The 17665-nt window shown below is 41.0% G+C and overlaps 1 protein-coding gene across 2 annotated transcripts in view; it reads right to left on the bottom strand.

The window, feature by feature from the left end:
- Positions 1-868: 868 nt before the first annotated feature.
- LOC122760947 (slit homolog 1 protein-like) overlaps positions 869-17665 on the bottom strand; it is a 66367-nt gene continuing 49570 nt past the window's right edge. For both annotated transcript variants that reach the window (XM_044016146.1, XM_044016145.1), the window contains 13 exons: positions 16439-16602; positions 12989-13113; positions 12618-12712; positions 11390-11529; positions 11175-11268; positions 10937-11074; positions 9832-10060; positions 9603-9733; positions 6601-6755; positions 6307-6518; positions 5358-5464; positions 4397-4605; positions 869-4057 (listed from right to left, as the gene is read on the bottom strand). In XM_044016146.1, the coding sequence (XP_043872081.1) occupies positions 3789-4057; positions 4397-4605; positions 5358-5464; positions 6307-6518; positions 6601-6755; positions 9603-9733; positions 9832-10060; positions 10937-11074; positions 11175-11268; positions 11390-11529; positions 12618-12712; positions 12989-13113; positions 16439-16602 (2068 nt within the window). In that variant the 3' untranslated portion in view covers positions 869-3788. The remainder of the gene's footprint in view (positions 4058-4396; positions 4606-5357; positions 5465-6306; positions 6519-6600; positions 6756-9602; positions 9734-9831; positions 10061-10936; positions 11075-11174; positions 11269-11389; positions 11530-12617; positions 12713-12988; positions 13114-16438; positions 16603-17665) is intronic.

Here is a 17665-nt window from a genome sequence, read left to right as displayed (position 1 = left end):
TCTATGATGTTGGTATCTATAGGAACATCATCAGCTGACAACATAATCCTTTCTGGTGAATGAGGGGAGTCTTATTTTTGTTGCAATCCGCAGTCAAACCATTTAATATTATTAATTCTGGACCGCTCAGGTCTGTAATCTGTTCCTGAAACATGTTTCATTTTATTTGTTGAAATCCGGTTCACGTCCTGAAGTCTAAGAAAGAAAGTCAGTATCTGCGGCCCCCAATAATACTCTATCATCATCAAAGACAATCACAGACAAACCTGCGTGGGACCCATATTATCAGCGTTTTTGTCAGTGTTGCAAGTGGTTGCAAATGTTACGACCATTTACTTTACACAAAACAGTGTAGTGTGAGTCCGAATGTTTGAGCGATTGTGTGCCAGGTTGACCCGAGAGTGGACACTACATCACAACGTCAACCGTCATCACATGCCGCTTCTGTCATCATTAGCAGACAGTTGGGAATTGGACAGTGCTAGTTAAGTAAGCATACATTCAACAACAATATTGACAGCAGCCCTTTTTGTTTATGCTAACTGATATTTGTTGGTTATCTGCCGGGGTCTGGTTATCTCTAAGCTTACTATTAACTAATAACAACTACTGACCTTTAACCCTAACCTTAACCTTAACCCTACAACATGTCTTCATCTTAAAATGCTTGCTTTTTGTCCCCGTAAGGCAGATAAGTCCCCACCTGGAACACACACACACACACACAGTGATAAAGGACACCTGCCATGACCTCTGCTGTCCCCCTTGAACTCCATCATCATTGACCTTTGGGCTGTCCTCATGCAATGCTACAGGAATGAAACAAAAGCTCATACTAAACGTCCTTCTTCTTTTTTTTAATTTAGAGTATTAAATGTTTGCTCAGTGACTGCAGCAGCAGGTGGCGCTGATGATCACTGTTCATTTCAAAATAAGGTCAGAAACATTTGTTTAATTTGACTTTAAACAATGCACCAATCTATCCAGACTAAATCCATTCTGTTGGTTTCAACTGAAAGCTTTGGTCAGTGAGTGTGGAAAAGTAAGCAATAGCATCGTACAATATGCAGCGATGCCACCCCCTCCTGTGAGGTCGGCCCAAACACACTGGATCTCTTGCTTTTCCAACATGGGTTATCAATTGTTGTATTTTTAATTACTAGTTCACACATTTGTACAAATGTCCGCATTTGTAAACGTCTTCTGAAAGCATTGGAAAACAGATCAAATGAAGGTTGAGCATCGGGACAGAAGGCCCCGTCCATTTCCTTTACAAAACATGGAGCATAAATAAGTCTTTAAGCTCAGGTCAATATGTGTGGAAAGGTTAGCAATAGCAAGCTACATTCTGACTAAATGTACTCTATACATTCCACCTCCTCTCATGGACCTTCTCATCCAAGCTCCATCACTGAAGCACACAAGGTCATTCTCTGTTGGAAAACTATGAATTGTGGACACTTTTTCTCCGACACTTTTACATGACTCGCTAACCTGCTAACTCCCAGCTATCATAACCGCAATGTTTGACTTTCCTTAAAACACCATTTGAGTTCAAAAGTGTAAAGGCGCATTAGATAGTCTGAAGTAATTACCACGTGGTCCAGCAGAGGGTGCTCTGAGCGCAGCATGACCTTAGATCCACTTTGAATACCGTCTAGGCCCGACAGAAAAATAAGACAGCAATGATTTTTTGCTGCGAAAATGAACGACACAAGCTAAACCGCAGTTTCGTATCTTTGAATATTATAATGTCACTTAATATTTGTTTCAACTTTATACCCTGGACTAAATCATTCCATGAGGACTGAATGAAATGTTTTTGACAGTCCTTTGAGGGGTATAGACAATTTTCTTTTTAATTTTTCCTATCAGAGTGTGAAGAGAATTTCAACAAATAAGATTAAAAATATCTTTCAGAAACTAAATAGAGACCCAAGCTTCAAGTATTTAAAATGAACTAAACCATAAAGTTGATCAAATCAATTGCATTTAATTCAGGAAAAATGCTGTGAGGTTTATGCTGCTGAAACATATTCCATTCTAAATAGTAAAGTAAAAATGTATAGACATTAGTCTGTCAAAGTAGCACATTAGAAATGTCTTTAATCAACACTTCCTGTTCATTCTCATTTCACAAAATGCTCTGAGGTGGGTGACAGATTGAGGATTTCACCTTCCTGGTTATTGTGAGGTCAGAGCTGTGATGTCTGGATGGGGTCAGCTGTCGCCCCTGCACCCACCCATGACCCTTAAATGGGATAAGTGTAGTACATGGATGGATGGTTATTGAAAGGTCAGCACATGAAACTGGCTCTTCTGTTAAAATGAAAGCCCCTGACCTCTGTCTGTTGAACAATCATCAGTGTAGTGGACATACTGTATTAGCTTTGTCTCATTCAGGGGCTGCGCCATTTGTCGGCCATGTAGATCATGAAGGCTGAACAAAAACAAAAGCTTTATAAAATAATTCACTGCTGTTGTCTAGCAACAGAGCTGTAGGTGGACATGGTACAGATAGTGTTTCTTGAACATACTTTATGAACAGTGACTGTACTGTAGCCCTTCACCTTCGTCTTGAAGGCCGTTACTCATGTAAAAGTGTGTTTTTCAGACATTTTCTCATAGTTGGCTAAATGTTAAATCCTTTCACAACATTTGTCACTAACATGCAGTTAAACCCAGGACAGTTTGGCTCAGTAAGTGTCTATGTTGGATTGTTCTTTAGTTGGCGTTGGAAGGACACATTAATCAGATGCTTTCAAACTAGGACAGTGACACGTTCGGCCTTCAAATGCAGCCTGAACTATGACACATTGTTGATCGCCAGTCACTTTGTGGATTATTCAAAAAAGCGATTAAAGAGTCTTCAGCCTCACTCTGTTTCCTGTCTGCACTTTACTGTCTCTGTCCAAAACAAAGGCAAAAATGCCAGAAAAACAAAAACAAAACAAAACATGCTGCCAATTTGATCACCACGAGCCTGTGAAGGGTTATGCTATCAAAGGTTATGTTAAGTTATGGTGTATTCAGTGTACACAACACCAACTGTTTGTGCAATTAGATTATGTACAAGGCTCAATGCAAAGATGCATTAAGTGAATCAGGTGAAAACAAGTATGTGCCACGAATCCTGTGAAGATGCAAAGACGGCATCGTGTGCACTCGAGCGAGCGCCACTTGATTGAAGTGATGTGAAAGTCAGTCAGTGCTGAGATTCCCAATGTTGTATCAGAAATGGAGGACAGTTCCTCTACATGTGCCTCTAGACCTAACTATGAACGTTAGTTAGTTCTAGTGTCGAGTAGTCGCCTTCTTTTACTCTTTTACTTATGTAACTGCTGGAATAAAGCGACGTCAAAAACTGCTTTGCGTTCGATATGAATGTACCACTAACCTCCAGATCACAAGATAACATGTCAAGGAGTGCAACAATCTTTGCAACAATTTGTTTCCTGTGACCCGTCGCTCTTTGCTGTTATGACAACACACACACACACACACTGTGTTAATCATGAGCTGGTGTTAGGTAGTTAGTGGCAGGTTCTCCTGAAGCGGCCGTGGAACGAGGAAGATGATGATGATGAGGTTGAAATGTTGATTCCATGTCTCAAAAGGGAAGACCTGTGTTATAGTACAAAACCACGTCTGTGTGCAAAGAACACATAAAACTAACACTGAAAATGTCTGTTGGTCAGTGACAGTGTGTGTGTACCTCTTGGTTGTGTGTTGTGTTTGGATAAACGGGAGAGTGTGTGCATGTGTGTGTGTGTGCATCATCCACAGTGCTACACACACTCCTTGCAGCCACATTCCACAGGCTTCTCCACGTCCTGCATGAATGAGGTCCCGTCGTCGCAGTCGAAGGTGAGTCGTCGACGTCGGAGCCTCAGAGGAGCACAACAGGGGGCGACGGCGGCAGAGACACTCGGCCCGCTGCTCGCCTGGCACCGACCGCGACATTCAACCCACGAGAAAGTCTTGGAGGTCTGGCAGAGGACGGTGCCGCGCTGCAGTCGGTGGTAATCTCTTACCGGCTCAGCTCCACACGGGGACTCTGACGGTGGACACACAGAGAGCCACAGTTAAAAAGAGCAGACGTATCACCTTTAATAGACAAAGACTGAGAAGAAAAATATTTAATGACAAACCAAAGGAAATGACATTTTAGGAAATGAATCAAAACTAAATTGCAACTGAATGCAAGACAAACAAATGCTTCTCATGGACCTTATCTTGTCGTTTTTTTCACAATGACAATAAAGAAATTTAATTGAATTGGAATTGAATATTTCCTGATTCACTCATCTGATGTGTTGGTGGGAAAGTTGAGGTGCACTTTGAGTTCCACTGGTTGAAAGGTGCTATTTAAATAAAGTCTGATTGTCACACTCACCTGTATCACAGCTCTTGCCGGTGTATCCCTGCTCACAGACGCAACTCTCTCCTCTGTCCGTCTTCTGACACTGGCCGTGCAGGCACTGCAGACTCTGACAGGACCCGCCTGGCTCCCCCTGCAGGTTACAGAGTGCACCATGGTATCCCTCCTTACAGTCACAGCGGTAGGTTTGTGTGTCCAGCACCACACACACACCGTTCACGCACCTGGATGGACACAGAAGGCAGTCAAGACAAAACATGATAGACCCAACATCGTCCAAGGCTTCAGAAACTGGTGAGGAAGTCACTGGAATCAGTGATGAGCTCATTTTGCAGAACGTATTCAAGTCAACTCAGTAGTGAGGAGAACAGAGAGTGATACATATAGTCATCTGTCTATGACCTAATGACCATATTTCGTGAGAACCTTGGCGCCACAAACTGTCTCTGGAATAATCTGCTCCTGTTTCCACTAGTGTTTACAGTACAACGGTGCATTGCTGTGTGAAAAAAAAAAAATACTGTCGATTTTTAATGTTCTTTAGAGCAGTGATTCCCAAACACTGGCTCAGGACGCACAGATGCGACACAGGAAATTTGTTTTGGTCCCCAAACCAGAAAAATCATGTCTTTATTAACTCAGTGTTATAGATATGGCTGCAACTTAGTCACTACATTGTGCATAAATGTGCTCTGGTAACAATCTATATTGTGATTTGGGTCAAGATAGTTTGTGGGTCTTCATTTATGCAATTTTAGCTGGCAGAGATTTTAGTCTGTGAGCCTTTTGTAAAGTTTTCCCGGTGTCAGCCATGTTTTCAGTGATGACTTGTCTGCCTGCTGTTGCTGTTTCTTGTCACAGGTAGCACAGTTTATATTTAGTCACATTAAGCATTTTACTATAATGAGAGATGACATTTGTATAGTGGAGCGCAATATATTAAATGTCTTTAAATGCCACAACAAAACACACTCACTTGCTGCCTTCACAAGAGTTGACACCATCCACCCCAGTAAGGCCTCCTGCTATTGCCTGGTCACAGTGTGGTCCCGTCCACCCTGTCTGACAGTGACACTGGGGTCCCTGTGAGAGAGGATACGTTCACTCCTTCACATTATACTCAGGTGTATATGAATGAGTGACATCTAATGGTGAGACTGCAGACTGTAGTAAGCGCTGGTCAGGTTGGTCCCTTGTGGCAGCTCTGATCAACCAAATTTCAGGTTGTATGACGACAATAAAGTTCCTTTTCTTTTCCTTACCTGAAGTACATACAACCTTACTGAGTGATCCAATTACATCCAGATTGTTCACGCCTGAATGATCCATAATCTGTCCTCAGGTCTGATCACAAACATGTGGCTACATTCCTCCTTAGCAGCTGCAGTTTCACTGTATTTTTACACCATTAATTGATTTGTTTGTAACCCCCGTTACAATACAAACACAGATTGTCACAATGTATTTATTTCTAATTAATTGATTCATTACTCTTTCTCTCTCTCTCTCTCTCTCTCTTTCTGTCACTTGCATGCATACACACACACACACACACACATACCAATTTCTACCACTTTATCCTCGCTGTGAAGGGGGAGGAGTCAATCCCAGCTGAAATAGGGTGAAATGGTATACCCTGGACAGGTTGCTAGTTTATCGCAGGGCAAACATACAGCAACAAAAAATTCACTGTAAAATTCAAATCTACAGCCAGTTTAGCGTGTCTAATTGACCTAATCCCCAATTTTGCATGTTTTTTGGACTGTTGGAGGAAGTCGAAGGCAGTTAATATCAGGTGTAAATGGGGCCTAAAGCTAAAGTACACTCATTTAAACATGGGTAGTATATTCAGTTTCAGCTAATAACCGCCCTAAATGCTACACACTGGACCTTCAATATTAGCAGTGTGAATGAGTGAGTCCTACCTGTGCAGCATCAGGTTGGCAGACGCCATGGAGGCAGTTGAGCTTGCGGCAGGCCTGGCAGCCCGGCACCACCCCAGGCTTCATGTGGCTGCGGGTGAAATCCTGCAGCTCGTGGTTGATGTACAGATTCCTGATGCAGCCATGGAAACTGGACGTGTTGAGGGACTGAAATGAGACACCCAGAGAAGCAGGCATCACCTCCTCTGGCATACCTGGATGGGAAGAACAATCATCAGCTCAAGAATGATGTGTCCAACCTCAGGTGTTTTCACCCTCCACCTCTCTCGCTCTTACCTCCCACATACAGAGGGGCCTCCTCAGGCACCAGCTGGCTCCGGCCCTGACTGTCCAGAGTCATTGGCTCTCCTCCGTCCACAGACAGGTTCACCATGCGGTTGAAGGTCACCAGCTCGACAGTGTGGAAACGGCCATCATTCACAGTCTCAGTGCTGCGACAGAGTAATACACACATTTTATTCAGGTAACAATAAATTATGTGGAGGGAAAAAAAAATATCACTTTTTAAATTAACCTCATGGTTCATAAACTGCCATTTTTTTTTGCAGTTTGTCAAGCACCATCTTGTTTTTTTAATCAGAGGAACTGTGATGTGAAGTGAAGTCACAGCTCACTATGATTTTATACTTAAAGGTCAAGTGTGTAAAATGTAGGAAGGAACTGAAAATTTGCCACATAAATAGGTTTCACTTAAAAATAAAAAGCCTTTGTAGTCTGAAAAGGGCCTTGCTTTAAGAAGGTTGCAACTTGCTCGAGCGAACAAACCAGCCAGAGCATGCAGTTTGTGTTTCAAGCAGAAACCTTTCTACGTCCAACCTGAAATATAACATAGATTCATTTATATAAATGGCTAGATGTAATATATACAGCACTTACACACCCCCACCATCAGGAATAATTTGCCATGTCCAAGGACACTTTGACGCTGACACTTTGAGGAGATCAAACTGCTAACTAACTGTGTCCTCAGTGAACAACATGTTTCAGTATGATTTAGTGTCAAACCTCAATTGTCCTGTTTGTGTCAGACAAACCTGGAAAGTGCAGCATAAAGCAACAGAAGCTGGTCCCAGATGTGTATTTCTATACATTCGTTGATGTTAATTAAAATCTTAGCAGCTCTTCTGCAACTGCGTCTATTGTGCAGTCATTCAATACCTTAGCATTTTCAAGTAGATTTCCAGTATCAAGTTTGCATTCATATATATACCATGCACATGGCTCAGGTCAATGACATTGTAATTACAAGTGATTTTAGTGAAACAGAGTTCATTCACGCTTACGTTCAACAGTCTAATATCCAATACTTAGTGACTTTGGGTGATGCAATTTCTATTCAAAAAAGTTTCAATGGTCGTGATTTGTAAAGATTTTGTGAAAATGTAGAAAATGGATGATGGGAAATGTACTTCCTGATCGAGAGTGTGTTTTAATGTGGGCATTCACTGTTGTGCTGTATGCTCGTACATCACTGCTGATTTTCATGGATAACCCTTTACCTTTTACATGGAGCCACATAATCAACAACACCACCAATGACAATAGTTTCAATATTGTTTTCATACTTTTATGGACAACACATGACCAAGACGAAAGGAAATGAGCTTGTAACCGGAGGGTTGCCAGTTCAAATCCTGAGTTTGAGGGCTGGGGGGCCCCTGAGCAAGGCAGCAACCCCCATTGCTCCCTGGGCCCAGAAAAGTGCTGCTCACTGCTTGTGTGTGTTCACTACTGGTGAGTAATGAGGATCGGTTAAATACAGAGGTCAAATTCACAATCACTAATTGGTGAATGTGCAAAAAAAAACTAATTCTAATGATCACTTTTCTCTTTCTCTGTCTTTCTATCAATATTTCACTTGTTTCTTAATTTTCTCTGCTGCTTCACTGCTTTGCACTCGTTCTCTCAAGTCTTTCATTTTCCCTTTCCACCATCCTCATCTCCTCTATTTTGCACCTGCTTATGACACATATTGATTGAGTGTGTGTGTGTGTGTGTCTCCTCCTCCTCCTCATCAGTGAACCATCTAAATATTTAAACACTCTACTCCCGATCAAGTGGACACTCAGTTTAAAGTGTCCTCTGCTGGTTTGTCTCTGAGCGACAGAGCAGGTCACACTCCAGCGTCGCTGTGCTACAGTGAACTGAGCAGCCGCTGCGAGCTCTGCAGATCATTCAACAGCAGCTCAATCAACGCTCGGCTTTCACCAACGAGGAATGAGCACTGCTTAATCAATCTGCGGCCGCTGGCCGGAGGTTAAATGTAATGTTAAACCTTTTCAGATTCAGCAGGGAGTCGTCATGAGCCTCACAAAGGAAAATACAGTGTAATTCTGATCTAACTATTTCTTTTCTTCCTGAATTCAATCTGTGGGGGTTTTGTCAAGGACCTCCATATTCTGACTAAAACATCTGTTTTTATACAACACTGTTTATGTTAATTGTGAGAGTCAAAATGGCTCAAATGTCAAATACAAGACGCACTCAAACCTCCAAAAAGGCCACTCAGCCAAACTATCCTGGATCAGAATCCAGATCTGGATCACCAATGTCATGTAAAGTAATAATTTCTTCTTTGGGTCACGACCATTAGCAGAACATTTACGCGGCTCACAAACAAAAACACAGACAAGGGAAGCAAAATCATAACCTTTTAAGGTAATGATATAAGAGAGTAAATACTAATTTAAATGTTTAAATTCTCATGTTTGGAAGCATAATCTGAGTGTGTAGTTTTGTTTTATTGTAAAAGGACATAATTAAGTGCCATACAGTTGGCTCTTGCCTTTGCAGCAAGACCTGGTCGGAGTGAATAGTTGTTTATCTTAATTACTGTAAATAATGAATGCCATTTTATTTGTTATTTTACAATATATGCTGCAAACAATATTTAATGAAAAACAAATAAGTCAAATCGGGGCGGGGTTGAGTGGTAAAATTGTGAATATGATTGTGTTGAAACTGAAATAAAAAGTAAAGCTTTATTTTACTTTGGTGCAAAGGCTCAGGTTCAGTTATGGTGTTAAAAAGTTATCTTTATATCTGAGCCACTGAAAACTGTAACTGCAAGAATATTAGGGCTGGGGAGAGCGATACAGCATAATATCACCACATTTTATTGATTCAATTGTCAATGAGAATGTATCGTGTTGCATTGTTTGAAAAACTCATAGCTGCACAGCAGTAAAGGACTAATGACAATTAGGTTTTCATGAGTAAATTTCATGTTTCATGTTATGTCTATTTTCTTGACTCTTTAGTTGTGTGTGTGTGTGTACCTGTAGATAGCAGTGGCAGGCTGGTTTCCAGGATCATACGTGACCCTGACGTGACCCTGATGAAGCTCCACGGCGATGGGCTCGTTGTCTCCGTTATAGAGCAGGATTCCATTGTCCTCAGCAGTTGACACCTAAAACACACACATGGATACACATCAGTGTGTGTGTGTGAATGCTTCTCCTTCTTCAGAGCCCATGTCACAGCTCACATGCTCCTCCTCCTCCTCACCTGCAGCGTGATGTTGGCCTGAGGCCAGTTCTTGACATCCTGAAGCTGAACATAAGAGTCCCTGTCGACAAAGTTGACACTGACCAGTTTCTCACAGCTCAGACCCTCGAAGCCCGGCAGACACTGACACAGCGCCGCGCCCAGCTTCTCTATGCAGGGGGCGCCGTTCTGACAGCGAGCCAGCTGGCAGGGTGAGGGAGACATGAGGGCCACCTCACAAAACTGTCCACTGATGAGGGGAAGAAAAAAATAACAGTTCATCAGAGAGACATCATCAAATCTACTGCCTTTGTCTGATCACATGATGCAATAATAACATATTTACTTGTTTTAAATCTGTATGGAGTAAATGAGAAAGTTTATAATTTGGACTGGTATTTTAGGGCCTTCCCCTCATATGCCTCTCGACAGCATTCCTCGGTTGCACCTTTCCCACTCTATTGTGTCGTGGCTCCACCTGTACCACCCTTGGGTTAAAGCTGTTTTTGCATGTTTGCCAGGGTCCCCCCTCTGTACACAGAGCTTGCAGAGTGTATTCTCTCTGAGCCCCCATGTGTGCAGAGGGGTGTCATATACAGACCGCAGGAGGAAGGAGATGCTATGGCTATAGCTGTTGCCACAGCTTCCCGACCATGTGATTTTACACATGGGCGAGTACCATTTTGTCCACGCTCCCTGGGAAACTAGTTCCACTAGGGGCTGGAGGGGAGGAGGAGAAGGGGAGGAGGAGAAGAAGCGGATCCCCGCCCTGGTGATCCACTTCTCCTCCTCTCAGCCCCGAACCTCCACCTGCACCAGGTCTGGCCTGGTCCAGTTTAATGACTTTGGTTTTTAAAACTGCAAATGTGCATTAAATGAGCAAATAAAACCAAAGAGCTTAAGCTCAACACTATTTTCATATCTAAATAGATTTAAAGACATCTGGAATTCTTTATTATGATAAAATGTTGTGTGTTTTTTCTCCAAAGATTATTGGGGCCCCTGGTGATCAGGGAGGGAGGGCACGTGAACTCATTTTTCCAAAGATTCCCGTAACCTTTACAACTTTTGAAAACCATGTTCCCAGTGTTCCCTGTTTTCACAGAATTCCCAGTGTTGCCAGTACCTGTATCCCTGTGGACAGACGCAGCTGTAGCCGTCTAGGTGGTCGACGCACTGGGCTCCATTCTGACAGCGATGATCCACACACTCGTTGTAATCTATGCCACAGTTTGGCCCCACCCAGCCAGGGATACACACACACCTGAAACAAACACACACACATACACAGACGACACATGACAAATTCTGTCAAACTTTGTCCACGTTTATCCGTGGTGGGAAACACTGTGCGTATGTGTCACCTGGCACCAGTAGGAGAGCTGAAGCAGGTAGACTGATGCTGACAGGGGTTTCTACCTGGAGAACAAACTCCCTCCTCTTCTTCACAAAGCAGACCTGAGACAAACGTGCAAAGATCATGTGAAAAATGCAGAATCATCATTTTCCAATGTCTTCTTACAAATACACAGTATAATAAATTCACTGAGAGGATGCCGGGCGTGAGCTCGTGTCTCACCTGTGTAGTTTGGAGGACACAAGCAGGTGTAGTTCCCAACTCCGTCAATGCAGGTGGCGCCGTTCTCGCATCCATGTTCCTGGCAGTCGTCCATGTTCACCTCACAGAAGGTGCCGTGGAAACCAAATGCACACGCACAACTAAGTGAAGAAAACAGAGCATGACAATGTTTACAGTTGAATGAAAAAATGAATGGAGAATGAATTATTGAATATTATAGGATGGGACGATGCCACTTTTTGTGTCCGATACCGATATTACAAACTCAAGTATCTACCGTTACTGATATTAGTCCGATACAGTCATTTTTAGACCATTTATTTATAGAACTATGAAGCTGTTATATTATATTTTTGGTTTGTATTGGATAGTATGTCAGTATTCCAGTATTTCATGTACTGTACATGTGTACATTATAGTTTTGCATGCTGACAGCATTACACTGACTGTATATAAAGATGACAGGCCAACATGGCTGCCTCACACTAATCTTACAGTCTCAAATTGAATCGTGTTAACTGGGAATAGATTAGATGCTGTAAATCCATTCAAATCAATTTTAAGTAGTAATTCCGATTTGATTTGATGTGAGGCCTAAACCATGTTTTCACTCTCAGTGAAAACACGGTGTCCGGCTGGAACAACAGGAAACACTGATATTCACCACTTCATCAGATGTATTTTTTTTATATTAACCTGCACTGTGTAACTTCTCAGTCATGTCACTTTCATTCAAACTACTGTCAAATGAGTTCACACAAATGAAGAGATTTGTTTATGTCAAGACAGACAACGGCAACACTGACTTAGTTAAACTTGACATCTGCAAACAGGTTGGAGTAAGTTTCAGAGGTGAATTCTATTGCAAATCCAGTTGTTAAGTAGTTTGATGGGACAAATGCTGGTGCTGTGTACACACAAATGCTCCCTCAGTCAGGTCTGATAGCACTGCTTGAGACACAATAATAACTTCACTGAATCACTAAATGTTTTGCACAGCAGGTTTAAGTATATTGACCTGGGCATTAAGTTTAAAAATGTCACTCAGGGATTGTTGATCCACTGCCGCCTCCATCATTACGTTCAAATGTGTTATTTGTGTGTGTGAAATCCTTCGTTCGGATTTATCTAAGTGGCACAAAGTTACCAAAGGAGGCAGCAGTAATCCAACAACCGCACCATGAGCTGAAAACACAGATTTTCTCTTTGGTCTTTGGTGAAGCGTTACCTGAACCCTCCGGTCTGCTCATCACTCAGGCAGGTTCCTCCGTTGGTGCAGGGATTACTGACACAAGCGTCGACTGGTGTCTCACAGTGTTTCCCCTGAAACGTCACAAATACTTTCAACATTAGATCGAGTCAACTGAGTAATTTGATGGGATTAACAGAGAGAGACACAGAAATAATCTCTGACCACACGCAAAAATATGATTTTAAACATCAGTAACTGGATTATGGTGTGTGTTTGGCAGGAGACCTTTTGATTGGAAGGTGCCCACATAGACAAACTCACTAACTCCATCACGCATGTCTCTCTGCAGCATGCAGCACACACACACACACAAACACACACACACACAAGGATAAACATTTGTATACCGAGTATCCAGTTTTGCAGGTGCAGGTGAACAGTTGTGTGAGGTGAGGTTTGCAGATGCCCTGGTTCTGGCAGGGAGAGGACACACACGGACTGCATTTGGCCTGGACAGACGCCTCTACAGGACCTGAAAATACATACACACAACAAGTTAACACAACAACAACAAGTCAAAAGAGCTGTCTTAAAAGATCCTATGAATCTAATGTGTGTTTTTACATATTAAAAGTGCAGCTTAATCTCTTTCTTGCTGTGAGAGAGGGATTTCTAACAGGAAACTGAAAACTAAAGAATGTTTATCATGTGGGGACACAGGAGCTGCTGGTCTACTGCTGCCCCAAGTGGTCAGTTTGTGTCACTGAGGTAAATCCGAACAAAGGATTTAAAACACAGAAGTCACAAAATAACACATTTGAACTACAGCCCCTGTGCGCTGAGGGAAAATCCATGTGTTTGTCTATGGGATTTTGTGCGTTTCCTGTTGGAATAGGCCGTCTAAAGTGCCAAACATATTTTTAGGATAGAATAGATTCATGCTGACACCGAATTTCAGGAGGTGAGTCTATCGTTAAGTGGCTGGAATCTGGAGCAGTGTAGATTTCACTGCCACACTTCAAAAATACACAAGTATCACTTCAAAAAATGATTCCACAAAGGCTTAAAAAGATTAATTTAGCGCAGGAGAGTGACGACAGAGCTCCACGATGAGGAAGCAACACCTCATCCTGTTTGTGAAAAGGCTTCATGTGAGACGAATGAAATTCACAGTGTTTCGGTGTTTTGACACTCAAAATACCATAATTAGCGTGATATGTGAATGGGGCGTGATGAGGGCTGGGATGAGATACAATTATTGATAGGCTCGCTCCAAATATTTTTATTTTAATCATGAAACTCTTGGTTGACACATATCATAATGTTATCGTTTTCATGGTCCATGGTTCATATAAATCATATGCTCAGTTTCCCTGCGATTCCCAGTCCTAGTTTTGATTTAATAAAATACTCTCATTGAAAGTTCACAGTGCATTCACAGAGGAATCAAATTTGTGAACCAGTAAAAATGTCTTTCTTTTTTTTTAAATGGTGTCACTGTCGGGTATTAACAGAAGATTTTAACTTTAATTAATTATCATGTCATTATTTGACTTATTAAAATGATTCCCCTCTGAACTTGTATTTGATTCCTTTCACAACTTTAACTCACTGTGGATTAATTAAGCTTTTTAACCGCATGATAAAAATGAAAAAAAAAAAATCCTCCAGCTCAATAATAAAACGCCGAATAAATTAGGAATCTTCGTGTTATCACACAGATCAATTATCATCTTGTCACACATTTAGTCGACTGCAGATTAAAGGCCGACTGGGCGAGCTGCGTTAGTGACAGCTCATTAGTGACATGATAATAATAGAAAAAATAGATAGGTTTATAATAATAAAACAGAAATAAATTCAGCACTTTAACAAGTAAATTGATGCAAGAAAAGGCAAACAGTGAGATAATTAAAAAAATTCATGTCATCATCTTTCCTTTGTCTTCTTTGTCTTTTCATTTGTTTTTATTGACATTGTCATTTGTTGTTTTGTATGTTTGTGGAAACTACTGCGTATTTGCTTTGTCTGTCAAACCACTACTTAAACTTTGTTTTCAAATAAATGTTTATTTAATATTTATATCATTATTATTTATGCTGTTATGTTAATGTGTGTCTTCAGTCTGTTGTCTATATTTATTTACATTTACATTTAAGCATTTAGCAGACGCTTTTATCCAAAGCGACTTACAAAAGAGGAATAAGATACACAGAAGTAGTCTTGGAAAGAGCTCCACTAGACATGAACAGTGGACTGGTGAGAGTGCCGAGTTGGGATCGATTCCCATCTCTGCGAGTCCACATGCCAATGTGCCCGTGGGCAAGACACTTAACACCATGTTGCTCCTGATGGCTGTACCTGCAGTGCTATAAACAATGTGTATATCAGCTTTGGGTAGTCATTAAGACTTTATTCACGACGCTCCTTACGTATCTAGATAAATTACCAATAGTGGTGGTACTAGGGTTGATGGTGGATTTGATTCCTAGTCAACATCCTGATGTTTCCTTTCCTTAACCCCATGTCTGAAAGTGTGAATGTAAAGCAGCTTTGAGAGGTCATCAAGATATTAACAATGGTTTGATATTTTTCTAAAATGATGTGTTCTATGGAGAATTCTGGAGACTGTGTAAAAGAGAAGGACAAAAAAAAACGTTTGTCCAAACAACATTTGCCATGTTTGTTTCTGATAGTGTATATTCACAGTTGTCGCCTGTGAATCGGGCTCCTATTGGACGACACCCACTGTCATGTTCTATTGAAGAAGAGCTGAAAGTAGTGATTGAGATCTTCTCTTTGCAACCAATGAAGTCACCCCCTGGTGGCTAACTCTTTCTTGCTTCCTCTTTTCTAAGCTTCACTTTACAAAACCAGACATTTCTTATGTTTAGTCTATCGGGAAATAAAACCTATTTTTAACCAGGACAACAAGTAAACAAGATTCTTGTCGTTAAAGACAAGGAAAAAAAAACAACCTGTCTTTATTTATTTATCTTTTTACATTTGAGACATCACTGATTCAGATAAGTAAATTAGTTAAACTGCTGACTTTGGTGGAATATCATACTTGTGTATTATGATCCACATGAGAATGATTGATTTTCTACATTAACAGTGGATGGTTCATGACAAGAATTTGCAGAAAACAAATGTCACGGACATGTTTGGTTGGATTAAGAAACAAAGTCTCCATTGTAATGTTGTTCGGTTATTTAACGAGCACATGGAGAGACTTTTGTCTTTAAAAAAGAGACAACGTTGTCCCAGAAGACAAACTCAAATACAAATGAAATATTGATGTTATGATCAGACACTAATAAAGATCATGTGTGTGAATCCAATGAGAGAAACACACTCACCAAACACACATTGTTTTATTTATCAAAGCTAAACAATGTAGGACTTTAACCTTCAAATAATGTCTCCAAGATACACATCAACTTAGGACAGGGTAAATGTCACCTCTGTGTTCAGGTCCATGCCACAAAAAGAACTACACAATTCTACTTTAACACAATGACTTATCCCTGAACCTAAAATAAATAAATAAATGTGTATAACTAGATGTAGTGAAAGGAATTAACAAGTGATGAGTGCATGTGCTTCATACATGACAGACATCTTGAAAGCCTCCTCGCTCACATGACATATTTTATCTTGTTTATTGAGTCTGTTTTTGACTTTATTTACATTCACCTGAAAGTTTATGAGGAGTGCATTGATCAGTAGCAGGAACCTCTGCTTTCGTCATAGGAGACCACTTCTTATTCTTAACAGCAAGTTTCTTTAAAACTTTGTATGAACCAAGACAACAAACATAAAGAGGATCCTCCTATGACCTCCTGTGTACTCACCCTGACACTGAAACTTGTCGGCGGGCGTGGTCAGAAGCAGTTTGCCCTCCATGCCACGGGGCCCGGCACAGCGGGCGATGCCGGGCTCCTTGTAGCCGCTCTTCACCCAGTCTGACAGCCAGAGCAGACGGCAGTCACAGTACAGAGGGTTGGCTCCGATCGCTCTGGAGAAACACGGCAGTCAAAAGATTAACAACGGAGATGATAACACCAATACAATACATCAGCCAGTGAAATCATCATCTCAGTTATTTAACTGTTGTATAAAGATGAAGTGTAAACAATAATGGGCACCTTTGCAAATATTATACATCATTGTAAAAAATTTTTACTCCAATTTTTTTCATCAGGTAAGGAGGATTGAATTGTATTAACATGAGCTGTACTGATTTTCAAAACCACAGGGTGGAGCTGTCAGACCTCACGGCTCTGCTCATGTACAGTAGCCTACATTCAACACACACACACACACACACACACACACAGGTCAAGTGCCTGACTAAATACGATTATCAGAGACAAATGTGGGATTGAATATCTCTCACACAAACACGCCGCGTCATATGAGAGAACGTTGAATTCTCCTCAGTCGATTAAAGTCCGTGATCTGCAGCTGCAGCGAAGGATCAACCGATTACCGGTCGTCTAAGGCGTGAAAGTGACAAATATCATTTACTCTTGTTGCTGTAACTGTAAAGACGGGGGTTGTGTCGGCTCTTCTTCTACTGTGCATGTAATAACAATGATAATAATAATAATAATAATAATAATAACCATGCGTTTAAATTGGAATTTGTGCTGGTGCTTGATTTTCAAGAAAGTAGAATAAGCCTAGATTCTGGGAAAATTGGTCTTATTTTTGGTCTAAAAATAAAAGTTTTGCATTTGAAGAATAATGTAATTGAAAATGTCTAACTTTGTCTTAATAAGATAATGAAGCTTACTTCAATCTTTAACTACCAGTAACGAGCTAAAACGAGGGTTTGCATGAAATGCCAACCGAGACACAAAAATGTGTGCAAATATAAGAAACTCATAAATGCTTAAGTTTGCATTTGATAAGCACAACTTTCTTGGTTTGTTTGTCCTAGTTGTAAGGCACATGACAGTCTGACAGTGACTCGTTTTAAATACCACAGCCAAGCTAAATTTGCTTAACTCACTAGCAGATTATTTTTTTGTAGAACAAGAAAATTAAAATCAGTTTAATAATATCCGGTTTATTTC

This window comes from Solea senegalensis, unplaced genomic scaffold (assembly GCF_019176455.1).
Source record: "Solea senegalensis isolate Sse05_10M unplaced genomic scaffold, IFAPA_SoseM_1 scf7180000014209, whole genome shotgun sequence".
Lineage (NCBI taxonomy): Eukaryota > Metazoa > Chordata > Actinopteri > Pleuronectiformes > Soleidae > Solea > Solea senegalensis.
This window is presented reverse-complemented; position numbering and strand designations above follow the sequence as displayed.